The sequence below is a fragment of the Lontra canadensis genome, unplaced genomic scaffold (assembly GCF_010015895.1).
Source record: "Lontra canadensis isolate GAN:19392208 unplaced genomic scaffold, GSC_riverotter_1.0 scaffold1, whole genome shotgun sequence".
NCBI lineage: Eukaryota > Metazoa > Chordata > Mammalia > Carnivora > Mustelidae > Lontra > Lontra canadensis.
In genome coordinates this window covers 101,284,918-101,306,180 of record NW_022630995.1, presented here as the reverse complement: position 1 = coordinate 101,306,180, position 21,263 = coordinate 101,284,918, and the positions used below count along the sequence as shown (strand labels likewise).

General features: G+C 33.5%; 1 protein-coding gene across 2 annotated transcripts in view; it reads right to left on the bottom strand.

Annotated features, from left to right (window-relative positions):
* The window catches only part of PPA2 (inorganic pyrophosphatase 2), an 85,241-nt gene that overhangs the window by 30,762 nt on the left and 33,216 nt on the right, over positions 1 to 21,263 (bottom strand). For both annotated transcript variants that reach the window (XM_032860520.1, XM_032860529.1), the window contains one exon: positions 18,536 to 18,662. In XM_032860520.1, the coding sequence (XP_032716411.1) occupies positions 18,536 to 18,662 (127 nt within the window). The remainder of the gene's footprint in view (positions 1 to 18,535; positions 18,663 to 21,263) is intronic.

The window sequence follows — 21,263 nt, the reverse complement described above, 5'->3', positions numbered from 1 at the left end:
ACAGGCATGATAGGGAAAGGTAAGCATTTTGCAGGCATGAGTTAGGAATTATGCTTTTGTTTGCTGTGCTTGCCTTTTGCCTGTTTCGTCAAGGTTTTGTAATAGTTACATTATGTCTCCAGAAGCCAGATGTTTCATGTAAGTGAAATGAGTGCGGTAAGGCAGACAGCGTAAGAATGGCAGAAACCACAGCAAATGAAAGCCTGAGTATGCTACCTTAAGGCAATCAAATTTAACATTTTTAAATACATCAATGGGCCACACGTCTATCTCAAGTAATTCTGGGGCAAACGGCAGAAATATTACAACTAAGGGAAAAAAACAATTACTTGAAACTGAATACAGGGCACATACTCTATTAATCACAGTCAATACATACTTTTTTCCAATACATACTTCTAAGTAATGGAAGATGTTAAAGATAGGGAATTCTAAAAAGATTAAGACCTTTTAAAGTATTATATGTTGTATCTTATGTCATAGAGTTCTTTGTCATGTCCAAAATAGAACACTCAATATATATTTCATCTAATACTCATTGTTTCCTCTTCAAATTCTGATTTTCTTCTTGTTGTACAGAAGGTGCTTCTTGCTAAAGTGAGCTTTCTATTGATCATTTTCCCACATACTGTATTTTTGCAAAATATCTCTTAAATTGACTGATGAGCTCCCCCCACTCATTATTTTCTTAGAGGGAAAAACAATCTTTTAAATTCACTGAACTTAATTCAGAAATGCAATACAATTTAATCAATGGTTCAAAATAAATAATTTTCTATTATTTAAATCTGCTTTATTACTTTATCATTGTACCTTACCCAATCTACTGTTCTCTATCCCACAGCAATTTTTTTTTTGGAAATGCTTTTAAACCAAGTGACTTCAAATAAGAAAGGAAAAGCTAAGTTATCCAATATCTAACTCGACTTAGGCAGCTTTCTCTTCAGACATTACGAAGGCTTGTTAGGCAAAGACAACAATAAGAGAAACTTTGACAATTTAATAATGCCAACAAAACACTCCAAATGTAAGATAAACATTTCCATTCTCAATTAATTATAACCTAGGAAAAGATGTATTTTCACCCACACACACAATTCAAAATACACAGAAACCTCAACAGCAAATTCCTCAAGCCAAAAATCTTATATCTAATACCAATAGCCAGATCAATTAATTACTCTTCTGAAAATATGAAAAATTATACCTGCAATCCGTAAACTGATTTATAATTTTAAAAAGGCGTCAGTTGTCCTTCATAAGCTGAACAACTTCATTTGTTCTTCGTAAAACTGAGAAGTATATTCATATTAAATATAAGAAAACTACAGCTAAGAAAATGCAAAAGAATTGCCAAACTTTGTCCAGTACATTCATGGCATAGTTAGTATTATACAAGTCTTCTAATTCCATGAATTCTGCTTTTTCTTCTATACTGTAGAGTTACATTGTCACAGGTTTTCCTTATGTTAAAAGAATGCAAGTGTAGATGTTTTTTAGTTTTATTGTGGTAAAATATACGCAATATAAAATTTACTTTTGAGCACACCATAATATTGTATAACCATCACTTTCACACACTTGCAGAATTTTTCATTAGATGTCATTTTTTAACTATATATGTTAAGAAAAACAGTAATTCTCTAGAAGTCATTTATTCCTAATCTTGGAGTTAACTTCAAATGGAAGTTTTTATTTTAACAATTACACAACCTATTTTTGAGATCAACTAACAGAACAATAAAATCAGAATAATCCAGAAGAGTTCTTTTACATAATCAAGCCAAACATTTCAGTTTGTTTTAATTACGAATCAAACTCTTTTAATTGAGATCTACTTGATCAACTCCGTGGATTATTAACAAAGACTTCGCACTTCTGTAAAATACTCTCGACTGATGTCCATAGTGGTATGTATGTTGAGTCTGGTAGACAACTCTGGAATGAAGTCCACATTCTGCTTGTACCAGGTAAGTTTTAGCTTTATCATGCATCAGGTGTGTTTATGCCCAAAATATTTATGCCAACTGTATCAGTAGTTAAAATCTTGAGAATTAGTAAATTATTATATAAGGCAATGATTTTTGACAGTACAAAAAAGATTCTGTTTCTGCAAAAGTAATTTGAATGTTTTGAAAGAATTCAATAAAGTGTGTTGCAAAAAATACCTGTTGTCAAATTAGGCCTGAGTAAAAAAATACTTAAGGATGAGAAAAAGACATAAATCTACAATTATGTATCTATCTCTGCAAAAAGGATTTTAGGTATGAAAGGTCAGGGACAGCCTCTGATAAAATGTATTTTAGCAAATTCTTGGATGAAGTATAGGAACAACTCACTCAAATATCTAGAAGAGGAGTCCTGAGAGGAAGACAGGAAGTACCAATATTCTCAAGTATGAGTGTGCTTCACATGTTTAAGGAAGGCAGTAAGAAAGCCCTATGTTTAGAGAAGAGTGAAGAAAGAGTGTAAGGAGAGGAAATGAGAGGAGCAGCCGCAGGCCAGTCACAAAGGACTCTAAGGGCCATCCTTTTTGAGATGAGAAGCCAGTAGAGGGTTCTGGGCTGAGGAGTATGGGTTATAGGAAGCTCGCTCTTTTTGCTGTGTAGGTAAAAGACTGTGGAAAGGGAGAAGCAGAAGGAAATCAAGCAACAAACTACACAGAGAAGCCACACAGATTAAATATGATGAGGGCCTAGATAAATGGCAGTTTTGTGGAGGTGGTGACAAATGGTCAATTGGGGATATTTTTAGAAAGCAGAACCGAGGGGGATTACCAATGAAAAAAAAAATTAAAAACAAAAACCAGTAAAGATCAGACTTACATAAAATTTAAAGTTTCAAAGAACTAAAAAGGAATAATTGGCAATATTAAGTAATAATTTAAATTATAGTACAATTAAAAGCAGTTACCTAAATATTTATCATCCTAGTTTACTTTTTAAAGCTCCATAAAAGGTGTCATACTTCCTATAAGTAGTATACAGCCATTATTTACTTTATAATAAATCTGTTTTCAAACCTGAAAGTTTAATTAACAAAGATTACATGGAGTTTCCTTAAGAGAATTTTTATATTAAAACTAAAAATATATAATTTATAAGTAATCATAGTTCTATGTAAATCCATTGGAATATTTATAAATTTCTTTATTAAATGCTAGCTATAAGGCCAAACAGAAAATGATGATGCAATACAGTAACAAATTTTAAAGCTCAATTTGGCTTTTCCAAGTTTAGCACTCTCCAGTTTAATTTAGTTTTTCTTAACTAATTTTGATTTAGAAATTTATAAAAGCAAAGAAATTAATCTAAAATATCTTAGTCAAAACCCATCATTCTGCCTGTAGACAATAAAGGATCGTAATACTTCACATTTTTTAAATGAATATCATTTTCCTTTATCAGAGATATTGGTATATGTTTCCTATAATCTGGTTTCTTTTCAGCATATACCAATTCACTTGTTTCTAAAACCTAAAAAAAGTCACAAATTGTGATCTACTAAGCAAAATGAAAAAAAAAGATTTGTGAATTGAAGTTTCTTCTGTTTTTACTAAAAATACACTCTCACACAGGGAGTTTCTAGTCATATGTGCTTGCCTAGACTTCAATTTCACCTAGATTTCAGAAACAAATGATGTAAAAGAGGTGAAAAGTTGAGCTGATAAGGTTAATTTCATACAGAGAGTTCATCAAGAATGAGAAATACCTAAACTATGAGATCTTTTAATCTAGAGATATAGTAAAGCAATAATGAACTTTAAAAATGAAGATATATTATGTATTAAAAATAAACAGAACATAAAGAAATTTTAAGCATGAGAAAATGAGGACAAATCCAGTAAACAATACAATAAATCTAAAAATCAACAATAAAAGATTTCCTGCCTACCAAAAAAGAATCACACCCAGTCCCCTCAACTTTTTGTATAACTAAAAATTGGATATTGAAAACAAAAAAAGAAAAACACACTCTTTGTTATTTACTTAATGAAAAACTTTTTTGGTCCAAAAGGAAATAAAGACTCTTAAGAATATTCAGAAAATAACAAAAATAAGAATACTCAAAGTTTATAAGAAGAAATAAGGTAAACTATGAAAAATATCCCATTTGGAATGGCACTAAGTTCAAACTTCAGTTCTGGCACTCACAGAGTGCATCATCCTGGTCTGTGTGTTTCCTCAATCACAAAATGTACAAAATCAAGGTTGTTGTGAAGACTAAATAAAATAACAAATTAAAAATCATTTAATAAAAAAAAGGGATAATTCTTAAGAATTATAATTCTTCCAATCCCCTAAAGCCTTTTCCATGTAATGTAGACACAGTTATATTTACAGGCAAACTTAGAGTCTTACATGCTCAAAATTAATAAATATGAACTAATAATTAAGAAAATTACTGAACAAATTTTCATTAATATTGACAGTTATTTGATGTTTAATGTGTATGACTACTAAGAAATTGAAGATAGGCATTGATATAAGCACTGTAAATAAGCAATAAAAATAACAGGAAAGGCATCTGGACATACACACACATAAACACATGCACACTTAATCATAACATTTTTCTATAGACATACTTTTTCTTATGGTAAAGTTCAGGCCTCAAATGAATTTGTAATTTCTTATTTAATGATGTACACATTCACCTTTATTTCTAATATTACTGCAGTTTAGTTCTTATAAAGTTTTTTCATTTCTACCATGTTTAAGTTAAATCTAAACAACCATTTTTTAAAACATTTGGAACAGAGAGGAAATATATAAATAAAATTCCTTTATTTCTAAAGTGAGACTCAGTTCAAGTACACTAAACACATTATCTATCAATTAAAAGCAATGCCCTACTATCTGAAGCACTTCCCTTTATAGAAAATAGAAACCTCTGACAAAAATGAGGCAGTGAATTCATGTTTCAACAAACTCCCTCAGGTTTACCTACACCGAGATAGAAAACATAAAAATAGAAAGCCAAAAATACTCAAAAACAAGATAAACACCATGCAGACTCAATATGGAACAAAAATACCTATAAGGTAAAAGCAAAAGGACCATAAGATTTATTGCACATACTAGAATATTTCTGGGACTCTTAATCAAGAGAAAAAAACAGCCAAAAGAAACGAATCCTGAGATGACCCATGCAAATGAGGACTTTAAAGTACTTATTACAAACACGGTCAAGGACATTAAAAAAAATACGATTATGAAGCATTGAACATGTGGAAATTTCAGTCGAGGAAAAATTATACAACTATCAGAAAAAAGAACCATATGAGGGAGTATATGAAAAGAAAAATCAGATGGGCTTAATAGCAGAACTTGGACTTGACCAAAAAAAAAAAAAAAAATCACAGAAGTAGAAGACAAAAACAATCAAAATTATCCTGTCTGAAGAAGAGTAAGGAATAAAGACCGCAAAGACATAAAGAGAGCTTTAGTAACCAGTGAGACAATAGAAAGTGGTCTAAAATATGTGTATTAAGAGTCTCGATGAAGATGAGAGAATGGGGTAAAAAAGATTACAGTAAGTAATTTGGGTTTTACCCAAATGTGGTAAAAACATGGACATGAAGATCTGCAAAATTCATATATCCTAAGCAGGATAAATATAATGGAAAGGACAGCTTAGCATATCACAGAAAAACTGCTGAAATCTAAAAATAGGAGAAAATCATTAAAATAGTCTGATGAAAACATTATATACTGGATAATAATACATTAACTGTTGATTTATTATCAGAAACAGTGGAGACTAAAAGAAAATGGAACACCTTTACAAAAATCTCTTTAACTCAAAATTCTATATCCAGTGAAATTATACTTTCAAAACAAAGGCAAGAAAAGACAGTATCAGATCAATGAAATGGAGAGAATTCATCACCAGCAGAACTGCATTACAAAAAAATGCTGAACTCTTCATGTTGAAGATAAATGACAACAAATGGAAACTATAGATCTTCAGCTTCTTTTTATTTTCTGTAACAAAATACATAGGTATGGACACGGCAAATATGGGGGTAAATGTAAAAAATTGTGTGTGTGTGTGTGTGTGTGTTTCTTCTGGTTTCCCGAATTTCACAAATCAATTTGTGTTTGAGAGAGAGATGCAATTCAGCGTAATGGTCCCTCAAAATTTGTAAATTACAGGCATCAGCATCAATAAAGTAATGACAGTGCCAAAAAAAAAAAGTCAGAATTTTAAGCATAAATATCTTCTCCTTTAAAATAAGTGAAAATTCACCTATTTTGGATTTATTATTTTCAGATTTTGCTCAATACACTCACCTATTTATCAATAACTACATGCATATTCACTTATTCATCACTTTTAAAAATCTATTGAGCACCTATAACATGCCAGGCACTATAACAAGCCTTGTACTGGAAAAATTAGTGCTAAATACCTAGACACAAATCGAACATAAAATATAACAAGATCTTCACAATAATCTACAAGCACTTTACTAAAAGAAATAACAGAACTCCTGAATAAATGACAAAATATATAAATATATTCATTGATGCAAACATACATTAATGATAGCATAAATCCTTGACAATTTGATCCCAAAATGTGCACAGAGTAAAAGCATAAGAAAAACCAAGACAAGTCTGAAAAATAAAACTAAGAGAAAGATTTGTCTTGTAAATGTTTTATTATGAGGCTATAGTAATTAAATAATATGGCACTGGCTCAGGAATAGATCACTGACACTAAACAGAATCCAGAAACAGACTCTTGGTATAAATAAGAATGCAATATATGATAAAGGAGACATTTCAAAACGGTGGGAAGAAAACAGATTTTTCTGATAAGTGGTGTTGGAAAAATCATACATATGGGAAAAATAAAATTCCACATAGACTAAAGATCCAATTGTTAAAAAAAATATACAAAAGAACAAAAAGGAAACAAAAACACCTTTCTGACTATATAAGAAATCCTTAAGAAACAAAATGTTGAAGTCATGTATAAAAATGAAGGACAAAAAGAATACATCAAAATTGAAATCTCTAGAAGCCAAAAGGCCACAGTTTCTCTGAAGATGGGGAGAAAATATTTGCAGCCTAAATGATAAAGAATTAACTACCAAAATATCCAAGGAATTTCCATATATCAATAGAATATATCATCTCAATAGAAAAATGATGAGCACCAAAATACTAGCCAACAGGATCCAACAGTACATTAAAACAATTATTCACCACGACCAAGTGGGATTTACTCCTGCACTGCAAGATTGGGTCAACATCCACAAATCAATCAATGTGATACAATACATTAAGAAAAGAAAGAACGAGAACCACATGACACTCTCAACAGATGCTGAAAAAGCATTTGACAAAGTACAGCATCCTTTCTTGATCAAAACTTTGAAGTGTGGGGATAGAGGATACATACCTCAGTATTATCAAAGCATCTATGAAAAACCACAGCGAATATCATTCTCAATGGGGAAAAACTGAGAGCTTTTCCGCTAAGGTCAGGAACACAGCAGGGATGTCCATTATCACCACTGCTATTCAACATAGTACTAGAAGTCCTAGCCTTAGCAATTAGACAACAAAAAGAAATTAAAGGCATCCAAATCGGCAAAGACGAAGTCAAACTTTCACTCTTTGCAGATGATATGATACTTTATGTGGAAAACCCAGAAGACTCCACTCCAAATCTGCTAGAACTTGTACAGGAATTTAGTAGTGTCAGGATATAAAATCAATGCAGAGATGTCAGCTGCATTTCTATACGCCAACAATAAGACAGAAGAAAAATTAAGGAGTCAATCCCATTTACAATTGCACCCAAAACCATAAGATACCTAGGAATAAACCTAACCAAAAAGGCAAAGAATCTAACTCAGAAAACTATCAAGTACTCATGAAAGAAATGGAGGAAGACACAAAGAAATGGAAAAACGTTTCATGCTCATGGATTAGAAGCACAAATATTGTGAAAATGTCTATGCTACCTAAAGCAATCTACACATTTAATGCAATCCCTATCAAAATAGCATCAATTTTTTTCAAGGAAATGGAACAAATAATCCTAAAATTTATATGGAACCAGAAAAGACCCCAAATAGCCAGAGGAATGTTGAAAAAGAAAGCCAAAGTCGGTGGCAACACAATTCCAGATTTCAATCTTATTATTACAAAGCTGTCATTATTAAGACAGTATGGTACTGACACAAAAACAGACACATAGATCAATGGAACAGAATAGAGAGCCCAGAAATAGATCCTCAACTTTATCGTCAACTGATCTTCAACAAAGCAGGAAAGAATGTTCATGGAAAAAAGACAGTCTATTCAACAAATGGTGTTGGGAAAATTGGACAGCCACATGCAGAAAAATGAAACTGGACCATTTCCTTACACCACACACGAAAATAGACTCCAAATAGATGAAGGACCTCCATGTGAGAAAGGAATCCACTAAAATCCTTGAGGAGAACACAGGCAGCAACCTCTTCAACCTCAGCTGCAGCAACATCTTCCTAGGAACATTGCTAAAGGCAAGGGAAGCAAGGGCAAAAATGAACTAATGGGACTTCATCAAGATCAAAAGCTTTTGCACAGCAAAGGAAACAGTAAAAAAACCAAAAGACAACTGACAGAATGGGAGAAGATATTTGTAAACGATGTATCAGAAAAAGGGCTAGTATCCAAAATCTATAAAGAACTTATCAAACTCAACACCCAAAGAACAAATAATCCAATCAAGAAATGGGCAGAGGACATGAACGGACATTTCTGCAAAGAAGACATCCAGATGGCCAACGGACACATGAAAAAGTGCTCCACATCACTTGGCATCAGAGAAATACAAATCAAAACCACAGTGAGATACCACCTCACACCAGTCAGAATGGCTAAAATTAACAATTCAGGAAATGACAGATGCTGGTGAGGATGAGGAGAAAGCAGAACCCTCCCACACTGTTGATGGGAATGCAAGCTTATGCAACCACTCTGGAGAACAGCATGGAGGTTCCTCAAAAAGTTGAAAATAGAGCTATCCTACGACCCAGCAGTTGCACTACTGGGCATTTACCCTAAAGATACAAATGTGGTCATCCGAAGAGGCACATGCACCCAAATGTTTATAGCAGCGCTGTCCACAACAGCCAAACTATGGAAAGAACCTAGATGTCCATTAAAGATGAATGGATAAAGAAGATGTGGCATATATATATATATATGTGTATATATATATGTATACACACACACACACACACATATACACACATACACAATGGAATACTATGCAGCCATCGAAAGAAATGAAATCTTGCCATTTGTGACCATGTGGATGGAACTAGAGGGTATTATGATTAGCAAAATAAGTCAATCAGAGAAAGACAATTATCATATGATCTCCCTGATAGGAGAAAGTTGAGAGGCAACGTGGGGGCCTTGGGGGGTTGGAAAGGAATAAATGAAACAAGATGGGATCAGGAGGGAGACAAACCATAAGAGATTCTTAATCTCACAAAACAAACTGAGGGTTGCCGCGGGGAGGAAAGTAGGGAGAGGGTGGTGGGGTTATGGACATTGGGGAGGGTATGTGCCATGGTGAGTGCTGTGAACTGTGTAAACCTGGTGATTCACAGACCTGTGCCCCTGGGGCTAATAATACATTATATGTTAATAAAAAAATTTAAAAATTAAAAAAGAAAAAAGAAAAATGGTGAGCAATATGCATAGGCAATTCACAGAAAGGAAGATACAAATAATAGCTAATAAATAAATGAAAAAGACCCTCTATCCCAGCACTAAGTAGAATAATGCAAAGTTAAATGAAGATGCCATTTTTCATCTATCAGATTAGCAAAACAAATTTTTTAAATGCTTGGTAATAGTTTGCACAGAAGTTTCAAAATTTGTAAAATTAGGTATTATTTATGTCCTTCATACAAATTAGGAAATTGGGGTTACAAAATTTGCTCAGTATCTCAAAGGACAGAGTAACCTCATTAGCTTTAAATCTAGGGTGACACCTGTAGGTGTGTGTGGCGGGGGAGGGATAGCCTCAAATTTGATTAGGTGATTACATCTCCTACTTAAATGTATATCAAATCTATTATCAATTATTCTAGATTTCAAGACCTGACTATCCAACCAGCAGAGGATAAGCTAATAGAATGATTCTCTACTTGGATAAATCTAGAAGATCACCCAAGGAGCTTTATCAAACTATACATACAGATGCACATTTCTTACTTCCTATCCACATCCCCCAACTAAGAATCACCTGTACATCCATGAAGAACATCTAGAGAAAAAAAATAAAAACGCTGGTTTTATCTGGTTTATTTCCACAAAACCATAACATGAAGGGAAGGAAGCATATAATCAGCTGAGGACTGTTTTGTTTTTATTTTTAGATAAAAACCAGTAACATAAATGTAATGCCATATCTCTTTGCTCACATTATTTAAAGGAGAAAAAACATTAGGAAATGGTCACATGCTTGAAATTCTGTCCAGGGAGGATTTAAAAAAAAAAAAAGAAAGGAAGGAAGAAAGAAAGAAAAGAGTTTCCAATTCTATGGGACTTTACCAAAGGAAATGATGCAAATGCAGAAAGCTCTCCTTCCAATTCCAGAGCTGCTGCACTCACAGAGCTTAGTATGTGTGCAAGTGGACTCTAAACAAAATCCATGGGAAGCAAGAACATATGTTTCTAATGATTTCTTACAAACATTCACAAGAAACAACAGTTCCATTCCATAACACGTACTGCATTTTCTGCATCACAAACAGAGGCTAGAAACTCTAGCCTCTAACTACTATCTACTATATCTAACTATCACAAACTGAGCTAGAGCTCAGTGAATTAATAGTCTGAATAGTTTCTGTTTACTCAGATCTCTGATTCAGATTTTTTTTTCACACTGCTCTATGCATCCAGGCTTCACAGCACAGCCTGAGAGACAGCAACCCTCGTTTTGTTGACTTTTCCTTCTCCATTACCCTTTTCTACCAATTCTACTCTTATCAACACCTGTATCAGAATATATTAATATCATGAAAAACAATGGAAATTAACATACATCAAAAAAAGTCATACCAAACAAGGTAATTCTACATAGAGGCCTATTTGTACTGTATCAGAAAAACCTCCTGGAAAAGAGCTGGTAGATTTTTTTTTCCAAAAATATAAATATTCATTGCCATTTCACAAGAAACTTTATATGACTAGTAAAATAAAAACTATCTAGGTGCCTCGTACATAGCAGAAATTCAAGTATTTTTCTAATCTAATTTTAATTTGAAGCATATAACAAAGTGGCTAAATACTCAGGTTTTGGGTTGGAAAGCCCTCGAATCAAGTTCCAGCTCCAACATCTAAAAGTTACCTTAGCGTAAGATATGCCAAGCACCTGGGTGGTTCAGTGAGTTAAGTGTCTGCCTTCAGCTCAGGTCCTGATCTCAGGGTCCTGGGATTGAAGCTCCCTGCTCAGCGCACAGTCTGCTTCTCCTTCTCCCACTGCTCTGCCCCCTGCTTGGCATGTGCTCTCTCTCTTTCAAATAAACAAATAAAAACTTTCAAAAAAAAAAAAAGTGCCAATGTCCCAAAGAGATCTACCTCACAATCCTTTAATTTAAACTGTTTCCTTCAGCATTATCTTTGAAGATAATTTATTTAGGTGTTTCTACTTTAAAAGAGGCTGAAAATAATGAATTAAAAATATTTCCTAGAACAACCAAAATTTAGAGATTGCTAAATGATCCCTAGGGTTTTTCCCATTAGAGAATCAATCCTGCACTTTTAGAGATGAAGAAACTAAAGCTTCCAGGAGTTACATGGTGTTTCCAAGGTCAGTAACTTACACAAGAGAGGACCCCCTACTCTTCCAACACATCCCAGGAATATGACTGAAACTTAAAAAGCACTGGACGATGTCAAAGTTTCAAAAAGAAGTAAGAGGTTCCCAGTAATTTAATTCTATTCCTAATTATAGTACATTTCACTCAGTTCATCCCTGTTCCTCAAACTGCCCCCTCCCAACCCCATCCTTACATACCCATGCCTATTAAGGTATGCCAATTCATGGAATCAGAGGAATGAAGATCAAAAAAGCCATCTTTTTCCCGGGACCTCTAATCACAAGTATCCCACTGATGCCAAAATTATTTCAGAGCCAATGATCAGTACTTCCAGAGAGCAACACTGTCCAAGGCCAGGGATACATCTGATTACCCCAGCAGTTTTCAGAGGGGTGGGGAGATGTAGTGAAGACCATGGGCTCTGGAAACCAAATGGTTTCCAGTGGCTCCCAGTATGATGTTAGCCAAGTTACAAACCACCCCCAACCCCACAGTAGTGCCTCAGTTTCTTACTCTGAAAAACAAAGTGGTGGGGAGGCGACACTGTCACATTTTGCTTGAGCTTGTGTAAACATCAGACAGATAGTCCACAAGAAGAACTCAGCATAGTTACTAAACATGCAGGAATTGTTGCAGAAATATTAGAGCTTTTGGGATGACAACGGTGACAATGCTAGTCCTCTTCTGTGCCAAAGAGTACATGCACAGAAAAGCAAACTGAACTCTATTCTTCCTGGTTATAAAGGTTAACACAAATATTTTCTTTTAAGATTTCTATGCTATTCTCTATTTCTCCCCTAAATAACAGTATTAAATTGTTTTAGAAAGTAAGGAAATCAAACACCATGTTAAATTGCTTATTTTTAAAATAATAATTGCAGGGACACTAGAAGTTCATTTAGAAAATGAAAATTTGAGCCAAACAGATTTAGTTTTCACATGTTTATTACCGTCTTGAAAGACATAAAGGGACCTACGTAGTTTTATTTGACTTTTAAATTTTTCTTTTCTTTTTTTAAAAGATGTTATTTATTTATTTGACAGAGAGAAAGATAGAGAGCATTAGAGGGGAGAAGGTCAGAGGGAGAAGCAGACTCCTTGCTGAGCAGAGAGCCCAATGCGGGACTCGATCCCGGGACTCCAGGATCATGACTTGAGCCAAAGGCAGTCACTTAACCAACTGAGCCACCCAGGCGCCCTGACTTTTAAATTTTTCTACATGTAAGCTGAAACTGTATGTATATCAAATACATATACGTTATGATAATTCTAAGTATGATGCCTGCCTTTGAAAAATTCTCAACTGCCTCATTTTAAATAATCCCTTTTTCACTCATGCAGTTTATTAATTCCAGAATGTATCTATATCAACATAATTGTTCTGATTTCAATTTTTTTCCTAATTTTTCATTTTATAAAACTACAATATCACTGCATGAGCAACATTTAAATAAAGAGGAGAACTAACAATAGTTTTCATTTATTTAACACTCTGAAAGTTGAAGTGGCTTCTGGACCTATATTACCTCCTAATATGTTACTTCACCTGACAAAAGGTCCTCAGGCATCACTGGCAGGTCTGAAGAGGCTAAAACATCTGTTTGGAGAATATGTGAAGCTCTACATTACAGAAGGTGGTTAATTTAACCAAAAGAGAAATTACACATGCCCTAGCATTTCAATCTTCTTAAAAAGCTCTGAACTTGTTTATTTCATAACCAAGCGCTATTATCTCTAATGGCCAAGGCATTCTCTAGTAACAATTTAGGAGCCCTGGGAGTCTTTTTAACTCTTTCAGGCCATTAAGGTACCATTATGAGCATTAGAGCCTGGAACCTAATTACAGTGTATTAAATGGTCTTAGGTGCTCTTCAGGTGTTAATGAGCTAGCCAAAGTGACCGATTTTCTATCAGGGAGTACAAAGAATTTGTTTGTAAATGTTATTTAGACTATTTTTAGATTTTCACAGTGGCTACTCCAGTTTCAGAAGGCAAAACTTGGAAGATTCAAATAATAAGATTAAGGTTATAGAACTATAGCCAGCAAAAGCTTCTTTCTAATTGAAATACGTTCTCTGATGCGATGGCTACTTTCAAATTAGTCACGTCAAAATGAAAAACTATAAATATTAGAAGAGGCTATTATAGTCTACCAAAGTTTGCTCATACATTCATTTGGATCAAAAAAGTTACTTCATAATAAAACAACCCTAAAACGTCCTGGCAGAATCATAATTCAATGAATAAAGCAAAAAAATAAATTTTAAAACTATATATGAAAATGTGGAAGGACATACTGTCTATAAATTAAAACAGACTTCTCTGTCTTCAAAAAAGAAAAAATAGGCACTGATCAAGTCAAAAACAGCTTCTTTTTCTTAAAGTAGTGGAAATTAACAAGGATTTATTTTTATAAATGTCTAAGTAACAATGAAAGTGTGTAAAAGATAATTAAAAAATTCTCTATCAATTTCTGTATTACATACATCCTCAGAAAACTAAAGAATTTTTAAAATTCCAAGTAGTTACTCTTTCCTACATGGTTTTAATCTTTCCTGTTGATCCATCTAATAAAAATGCCAAGAAGTATACAAACAGCAAACATTTAAACTGTCATAAAATCATTTACTCCTTTGTGATTAAAAATATCAATTCATATATACTAATTTATATTTAAAGTTACTGCATTATATATCAAAGTTATTTAAGGAGAAGGTGACCAAAAAAGACATTTCTAACCTGTATGGACTCAGAATCAATCTTCCACATTTTCTTTAAAGAATTCTGGGAAATGTATACTGGCCAACAATAAAAATGGAAAACAAAAAAAGAGGACATGAAAGAAATCTAAGAAAAAATAGAACTACTAAGCCAGGGCGGTTAAAAGAAGCCCTCTGATGATCATTGTGTGGCAAGCTGTTCTCTCATGTCCATAACTGGTCTTTCAATAAGAAGTATGAGAAAGGGGGTAACTAATATTCACATAAAGACTGTAAATGCTAGTTGTTATTTTTCAATTTTCAGATTCAAGATATCAAACATAAAAAACAGTTAAAGAACAGAATTTAAACATTATAAATTTAGACATACAGAGCTAACATACAGTTCAGAGAAACTGGTCTGTAAAAAAGAAAGAACATAGAAACCTCAATGCCCTAGTTCTATACAGCAACCACAAGTTACTGTTCAAAATTAATGAAGCAATAAATAGAGCTCAACGTGTAATGCTTAGAGTTATTATGATAATCGAAGATGAAATATGGTAACAAAATTCAAATGTTTAAGAAGTTAAATTAAAAAAAAGAAGAAGTTAAATTCCTTTGGTTTTCAAAGCAGCAACCTGAGTCAAAAGGGAAAAAACATAAATGAAGAAAGAGAGGTGTAAGTACAATGGTTTGAGTAGAGAAGCAACCACTCAGGAGAACTAAAAACATGGGGAGGAAGAGATGAGAAGTCAGACAGGGTATGAGAAGTGGGAAGGAGAATTTTACTTTTTATTTCATATACCTTTCTTTTATACTTCTGAGTTTTTATTTCCAAGTATATGATTATTTTTATAATTAAAAATACCATCCACAATCCTTTGTTGTAATTTTAAAAGGGACACATTAAAAAATTTTAAAAATATTGACAAATTCAAGATTACCTATTGTTAATTTTCAAAGATGTACAGTAGAGACAGAACAGCAAAAATTTTTAATATCTGTTAGCTAATATTTTTGCTAGCTAATATTTATTTAATCATATGACACCAAATATACATTTTTATCTTATCATAATAAAATCATAGGTTGTTACAATAGGCATTTCATCTAATCTCAAAATCAAGAAATGCTAAGGTCCCCCCTCCCCTGCAGAAGTTCTATTTTTAACCTGTAATATCACATAAAATAAGTTATGTGCTTACAATACTCAAGCTCCTGTTGAATTATAAGTTAGGTACCTTTAGAAGATAGATTAATTGTTATAAGAGAAAGCTATTAAACAGTGTAATTAAATCACATAAACCGATCTTCTAAAAAATTCCTTCACAAATTTAGAAAGCTTTCAACGTCTACAATTCCTAAGCATCTCTCCGTTCTCATCCCCTCTAATGCCCACCCCTTTAATAGGTGTTAATGAAAACACAGACCACACCAGGCTAAGTAATGAAGAAAAAAGTTAAGCTTAAGAATGATATCTATCCATTAACATTTGCTTAAGCAGCAGGACAACAAAAACTCTTCTTTTGTCTGAAATAGTTGTTTGGAGACATAGTAAATACAAATCAAAACTTGAGTTTGAATTAAAAATAAAGGCTCCTCTGTAGGGTATCCAGTATTCCATGATTCATTATTTAAAAAAAAAATTTATACTACAGTTTTTTCAGCCTTTTACTTTGTACCTACATCTATTCCTTGGGTCACTGTAAAATAAGAAAGAAAAGAAAATTCAAAAAAGATATGTAGAATCCATTACAATAATGTGAAGGTAAAAAGAATGAGAAGTAATAGAAGAAAAAACAACTCCTAAAACTACAAAACTTACTTTAGAAACTCTAGATATATAAGAGTTATTACTTCAGGTACTATCCAGAGTGATCACTATACAAATATCCTTCAAGTAAGTAATAGCCATTTTCCCTCTGTATACCTTACTCCTTCAGGAAATAAATACAAAACAAATGTAAGCATACCATTTCAGAGCAAAGTATGTCAATAACACTCATCTAATCTTTTAATTTTAGGATTTTTAAAATGTATTTTGAAGAAGCACTGTTCTATTTTTCGTGACAAGGATACGTGTTTCTTCTAGTGGAATGGAAAAAAGTCCTTTTCTCTTTCAAAACCAGTTCTTGTAATTATTCTGGTCTGATGTCACCTCAACCTAAGTAAGTTTCAGTATTTCTGCATGTCTTTTTGTACAAGCATACACTAAAAAAATTCAGAAGATGCCAAAGTGCAAAGTCATCTCCATTCAAGATACAAGCAGAATTAAAATTAAAAGAGAGTTAAAATTTTTCATTCTAATCCTTAGGAAACTCAAGAAGGAGGTAAGGTACTTAGCCTTATGTAATCTGGTTTCAATCCTGCTAGTTAGAAAAACCGTATTACTATAATCAAGTATGAATCACTTCATACAGTACTAGAGGTAGACCAATGGTCACTATAATCAGAAATGAGTTCAAATCATGGTTCTACTATTTAATGGATGTGCAACTTGGGCAAATTATTTAAATCCTTGGAGCACCTTTTAGATTAAGAATAGTAATATGCACTAGAACAGGTACCAATGCTTTGCATATGCGGAGAGTTTAAAAAGTTAAATCGTATCCACAACAAGACTGGACTAAAGAAGAGTGTATTCCACCTCACAAATCATTTCATTCAGGCTTTCAGCCTTTCCAGTTTCAATGGGGAATTCCTTAGCAGAGTTTCATGACTTCAGGGTGTCAAATCACAAACTGATTAGTTAGTGGGTTTGTTTTGGCTGCGCTGTTGCACCATTTTATTACCAGTTCTCAACTGAGAAGCAGTTAACCTATTAAAAAAATGTTAACTGTGTATTTTCCTCTTCTCACATACGTATACATGAGAAATATAGTAATAAAGAAACCCAGGTAAGTAGTAAGACGGACAAGAAATATATATGGTTATGGACTCAAATCTCATATTTTAATTGTAGTTTTTCTGCTGTAGTTTTGCCCCTGAGGTTACTTGTACTTCACCTTACCAGACCCTTTCTTTTCTCAATTACGTGCAAGAATGGCATAAAATCTCTGGCTATTCCATGCACATGGAAAGGTTTTTAAATGCACATAAATTAAGAGAGGTTAACACATTAAGTGTCAATGAGTTTTAGTCAATTCAGAAATGATGTATTTTCCAGATAAGAACTGAAGTCTAAAGGGAACCAGGAACCTGAAAAAGAATGAAACTGAAAGAAAAAAAGGTAGATAAATAGGGGGGAAAGAGTCAAAGAATAATAATAGTGGCCATATTTTTAACAGTCGATACATGACAGTCCGATGCTTTTAGTAAATCGTCTCTTACTGTCAACAAGCTCACAAGTAGGTATAACTCTCTCCCTTTATAGGTGACCAACCTGAATTTGAAAGGGGTTAAATGATCTACCCAAAGTCACTCAGGCAGGAAGTAGCAAAGAACTCAAACTGAGGTCTGTCCAACTCCAAAGAAAGTCAACTCTTTATCATACCAAGCTATTTCTGGGACATCAAAATTGTGTCAAAGAGCAGTTGCCTTTCCCCCCATTTTTGCACAGCTTATGTCCTTGATCAACACTACTCCCTTAGTTTTCTTCCTGTTACCCAAATGCACAAAACAGAGATTTAAGGGGGAAAAAAAAAAGGAGGAGGAGGAGGATGGGAAAGGAAGGAAGGGAGGAAGGGAGGGAGGAGGAAAGGAATGGAGGGAATAGAGGGAAGGAGAAACGAATTCCGTAGTGTGTACTTTCTTAGTCTGAAGTACCACCTGTTCTCCTATATCCCTTTCTCTCTTTTTATGACTCAACTCAGACACAATCATAACTGACTACCCTTTACATTCTGTGGATGGAGACTGAATAACAAAAAAAAACACACAAATTTAACTCCTAAATATATACATTGTATTTCGGATGAGCCCCTTCTAAATTCTAAGAATTCCAATGACATACTGATTTACTTCTATTTCTGGAAAGTTACAGACTTACCATGAAACTTTGAGGCTTCGGGATCATTCACATTGATAGCAATTATTTTCCAATCTGTTTCACCCTGATCAATAAGAGCCAAAATTCCAAGGATCTTCACATGAATAACCTCTCCACAAGAAAGAACCTTTAAAGAAAAAAGAAATTCAGCATTTGCAAGGTTTTGGAAATTTACTCATACATTATAAAAGCCCATGTGAAAGATTAAAAGCACTATAGACTGAAATTTAATAAAGCTTTAAAAATTAAAGATAATTTTAAAACAGTCATAAAGCCTTTCATGACAGAATTCCCTTTTAGAATTAAGTTTCTTGATCCCTTTTTGGAAACTGAAGTTATTTATATATCTTGAAATTTAATGTACTAGGCCTAGAAACTCATCCTAAACAGAAAATAAAGCCATATATATCATTACATACTTTAAACCTTGCTTTTGCTCCTTTGGGATAAAAAAGAGACCTGAAAATCCTTCTAAATTGCTTTTTTGCAAACCACATTTATCAGTTACTAGTGAAAAGTAAATTTTTAACATATTAGAATACAGCCTTAAGAAGATGATGAATGACAGTGAAAGAATTAACATGTTAAAATACCGATAAAACAGGTTTCACAAAATGTTTTAAAAAGATTTTAAAGGAAATCAAGAAACTGCATGATGTTGAAGCAGATGTTCCATGTGTTAAAGAAAGTTATTTCAGTGGTTCCCTCAAGTTGCCAATGACAGGTTTATATGCATGCATCCTTTCTATATCCTTTTATTTTTAAAGGTTTGGTTTGCTCTACAGAATTTCACCGCAAGCCAAAATTTGAACACATGCTTTGGAACAAATTCCTTCATGACTCAAAAAGCAGCTTCTACATTTGGAAAGCAAGGTATGCAAAAGAAAAGTCACTTTTGCGTCTTGAAATTTGAGAGGAAAAAGAAAAAAAACAGATCTGAAACCATGAAGTCAAATAAATCCTTTCAGAACATTTGCAAAATGAATTTAAAATCTTAATATGTCTACATGAATCTGTAATTAGTTGCAACTAATTACACAAAAGATTAGTGTGACTTTATAAAGTAAAATCTCACTTTTAGGGAAATATGCACAACTATATTAACCAGACTGACATGTTTACGCTCTACTACTCATCACTATATTAAACACTACTCAATAGAAAGAAAGAAGCCTGTTCTCAAAGGTTTCCAGTCTTACTAGGGAGACTTACACACCTCATGCCAGGAGATCCTTTATAAAACAAAAATGTTCAAATTTGAAGTTTCTACATAATTACCAGTGTAAGGCTGGACACAGTGGATAACTCAGCGATAAACTAGATCACCGGTTCCCAACCAGAGGCAATTCTGCCCTCTACAGACTATCTGGCAATGTCTGGAAACATTTTTGATTGTCAAAAATGGGGAGGTATTACTAGCATCTAGTGGGAAGAGGCCAAGGATGCCGAACAGGACCATCCCCTATAAAAGAATTATCCATTCAAAATGTCAACAAGTCCAATGAAGACCCTACAGAAGACTTTGGTGGTAGGGGTGTCGTATCAGAATTCTAAGGAATTATGTATAGTTTTTAAAAGCACAATGCAAACTGTTTTATTTTTATTCACAAAAATTAATAATTTACTTTGAAATTTCATATAACATAAGAGCAGATTTGAGATGTTTATGGTTACAAGGGCAAATAGGAAGCATGTCTGGGAGTTACTAAGTTTTATCAGAATGATACAAGCTCTCCGATCTCATAAGCAACAGAAAGGGATTAGACAAACCACTGTCTTGCTCTAATACCTTTAAAGACTGGAAAGGAAACTCTCAGGCAAACCAAAAACTCAGAATAAGAACTTAAGAACAAATGGTAAAATTCTTATGAACTTTCTACAATTTACTCTTTATCAGTTCAACAAATATAGGCAGAACACATAGTGTTAGACTACCAAGTGAATAACACATAATCCCTCAAGGAATTTCAACAACCTTAAAAATTTCTATATATGTGGTTCTAACTCTATAATCAACTTTCAGGACTTTGCTCCCTTCCCTCTATCCATTTACAACATAGTGTTCAAAGACGCTTTCTCCCACTATGTTCCTTACACAGCCAGACAAAAAAGAAAGGAGCACAGTACCAACAATGACCAAACTGTTCTTTAGATGGTGATTAACACTTATTTCATATTTACTTAATGGTACTTCAGGTCTCATTAACTAAAGGAATAAACTGTACTGGCTAGAAGATGAAATCTATTTTTCCAGTTTAATTATAGAACTGCCAATCTACCCTTCCCAGGAAACTACTGTGTCCAGCAGGGTCTACCACTGAAAAATGAGTTGAGATTCTAAAACAATGTAGGTGCACCTCAAAGGTTTTAGGCAGAATCAGACTAGGGTTCTTACCACTTTTCTAGCTATTATGTAAAGATTTCAAAAGAGAGGATTTTTAAGTCTTAAATATTATGAAGCTGAATTCTTCATTCACCATTTCTAAAGGTGGCATTAGGCAAATGATTTCCCACCATTATGTTAGAACTTGGTTTCTCAACAGTGAAATGGAGATTATATCACTTATTCCTTAAAGGGAAGAGCAAAGGCTATAACACATACATGAACTAGAACATAAAAGGTCTCCTACAAATATTAATATTTTTTTCTCTCTGGGCTCTACATGTATTTATCAGCTCACACCAGTCAACTGCTAACTTCTCAGGGGCCTGGTATGAGCAGAAGAGA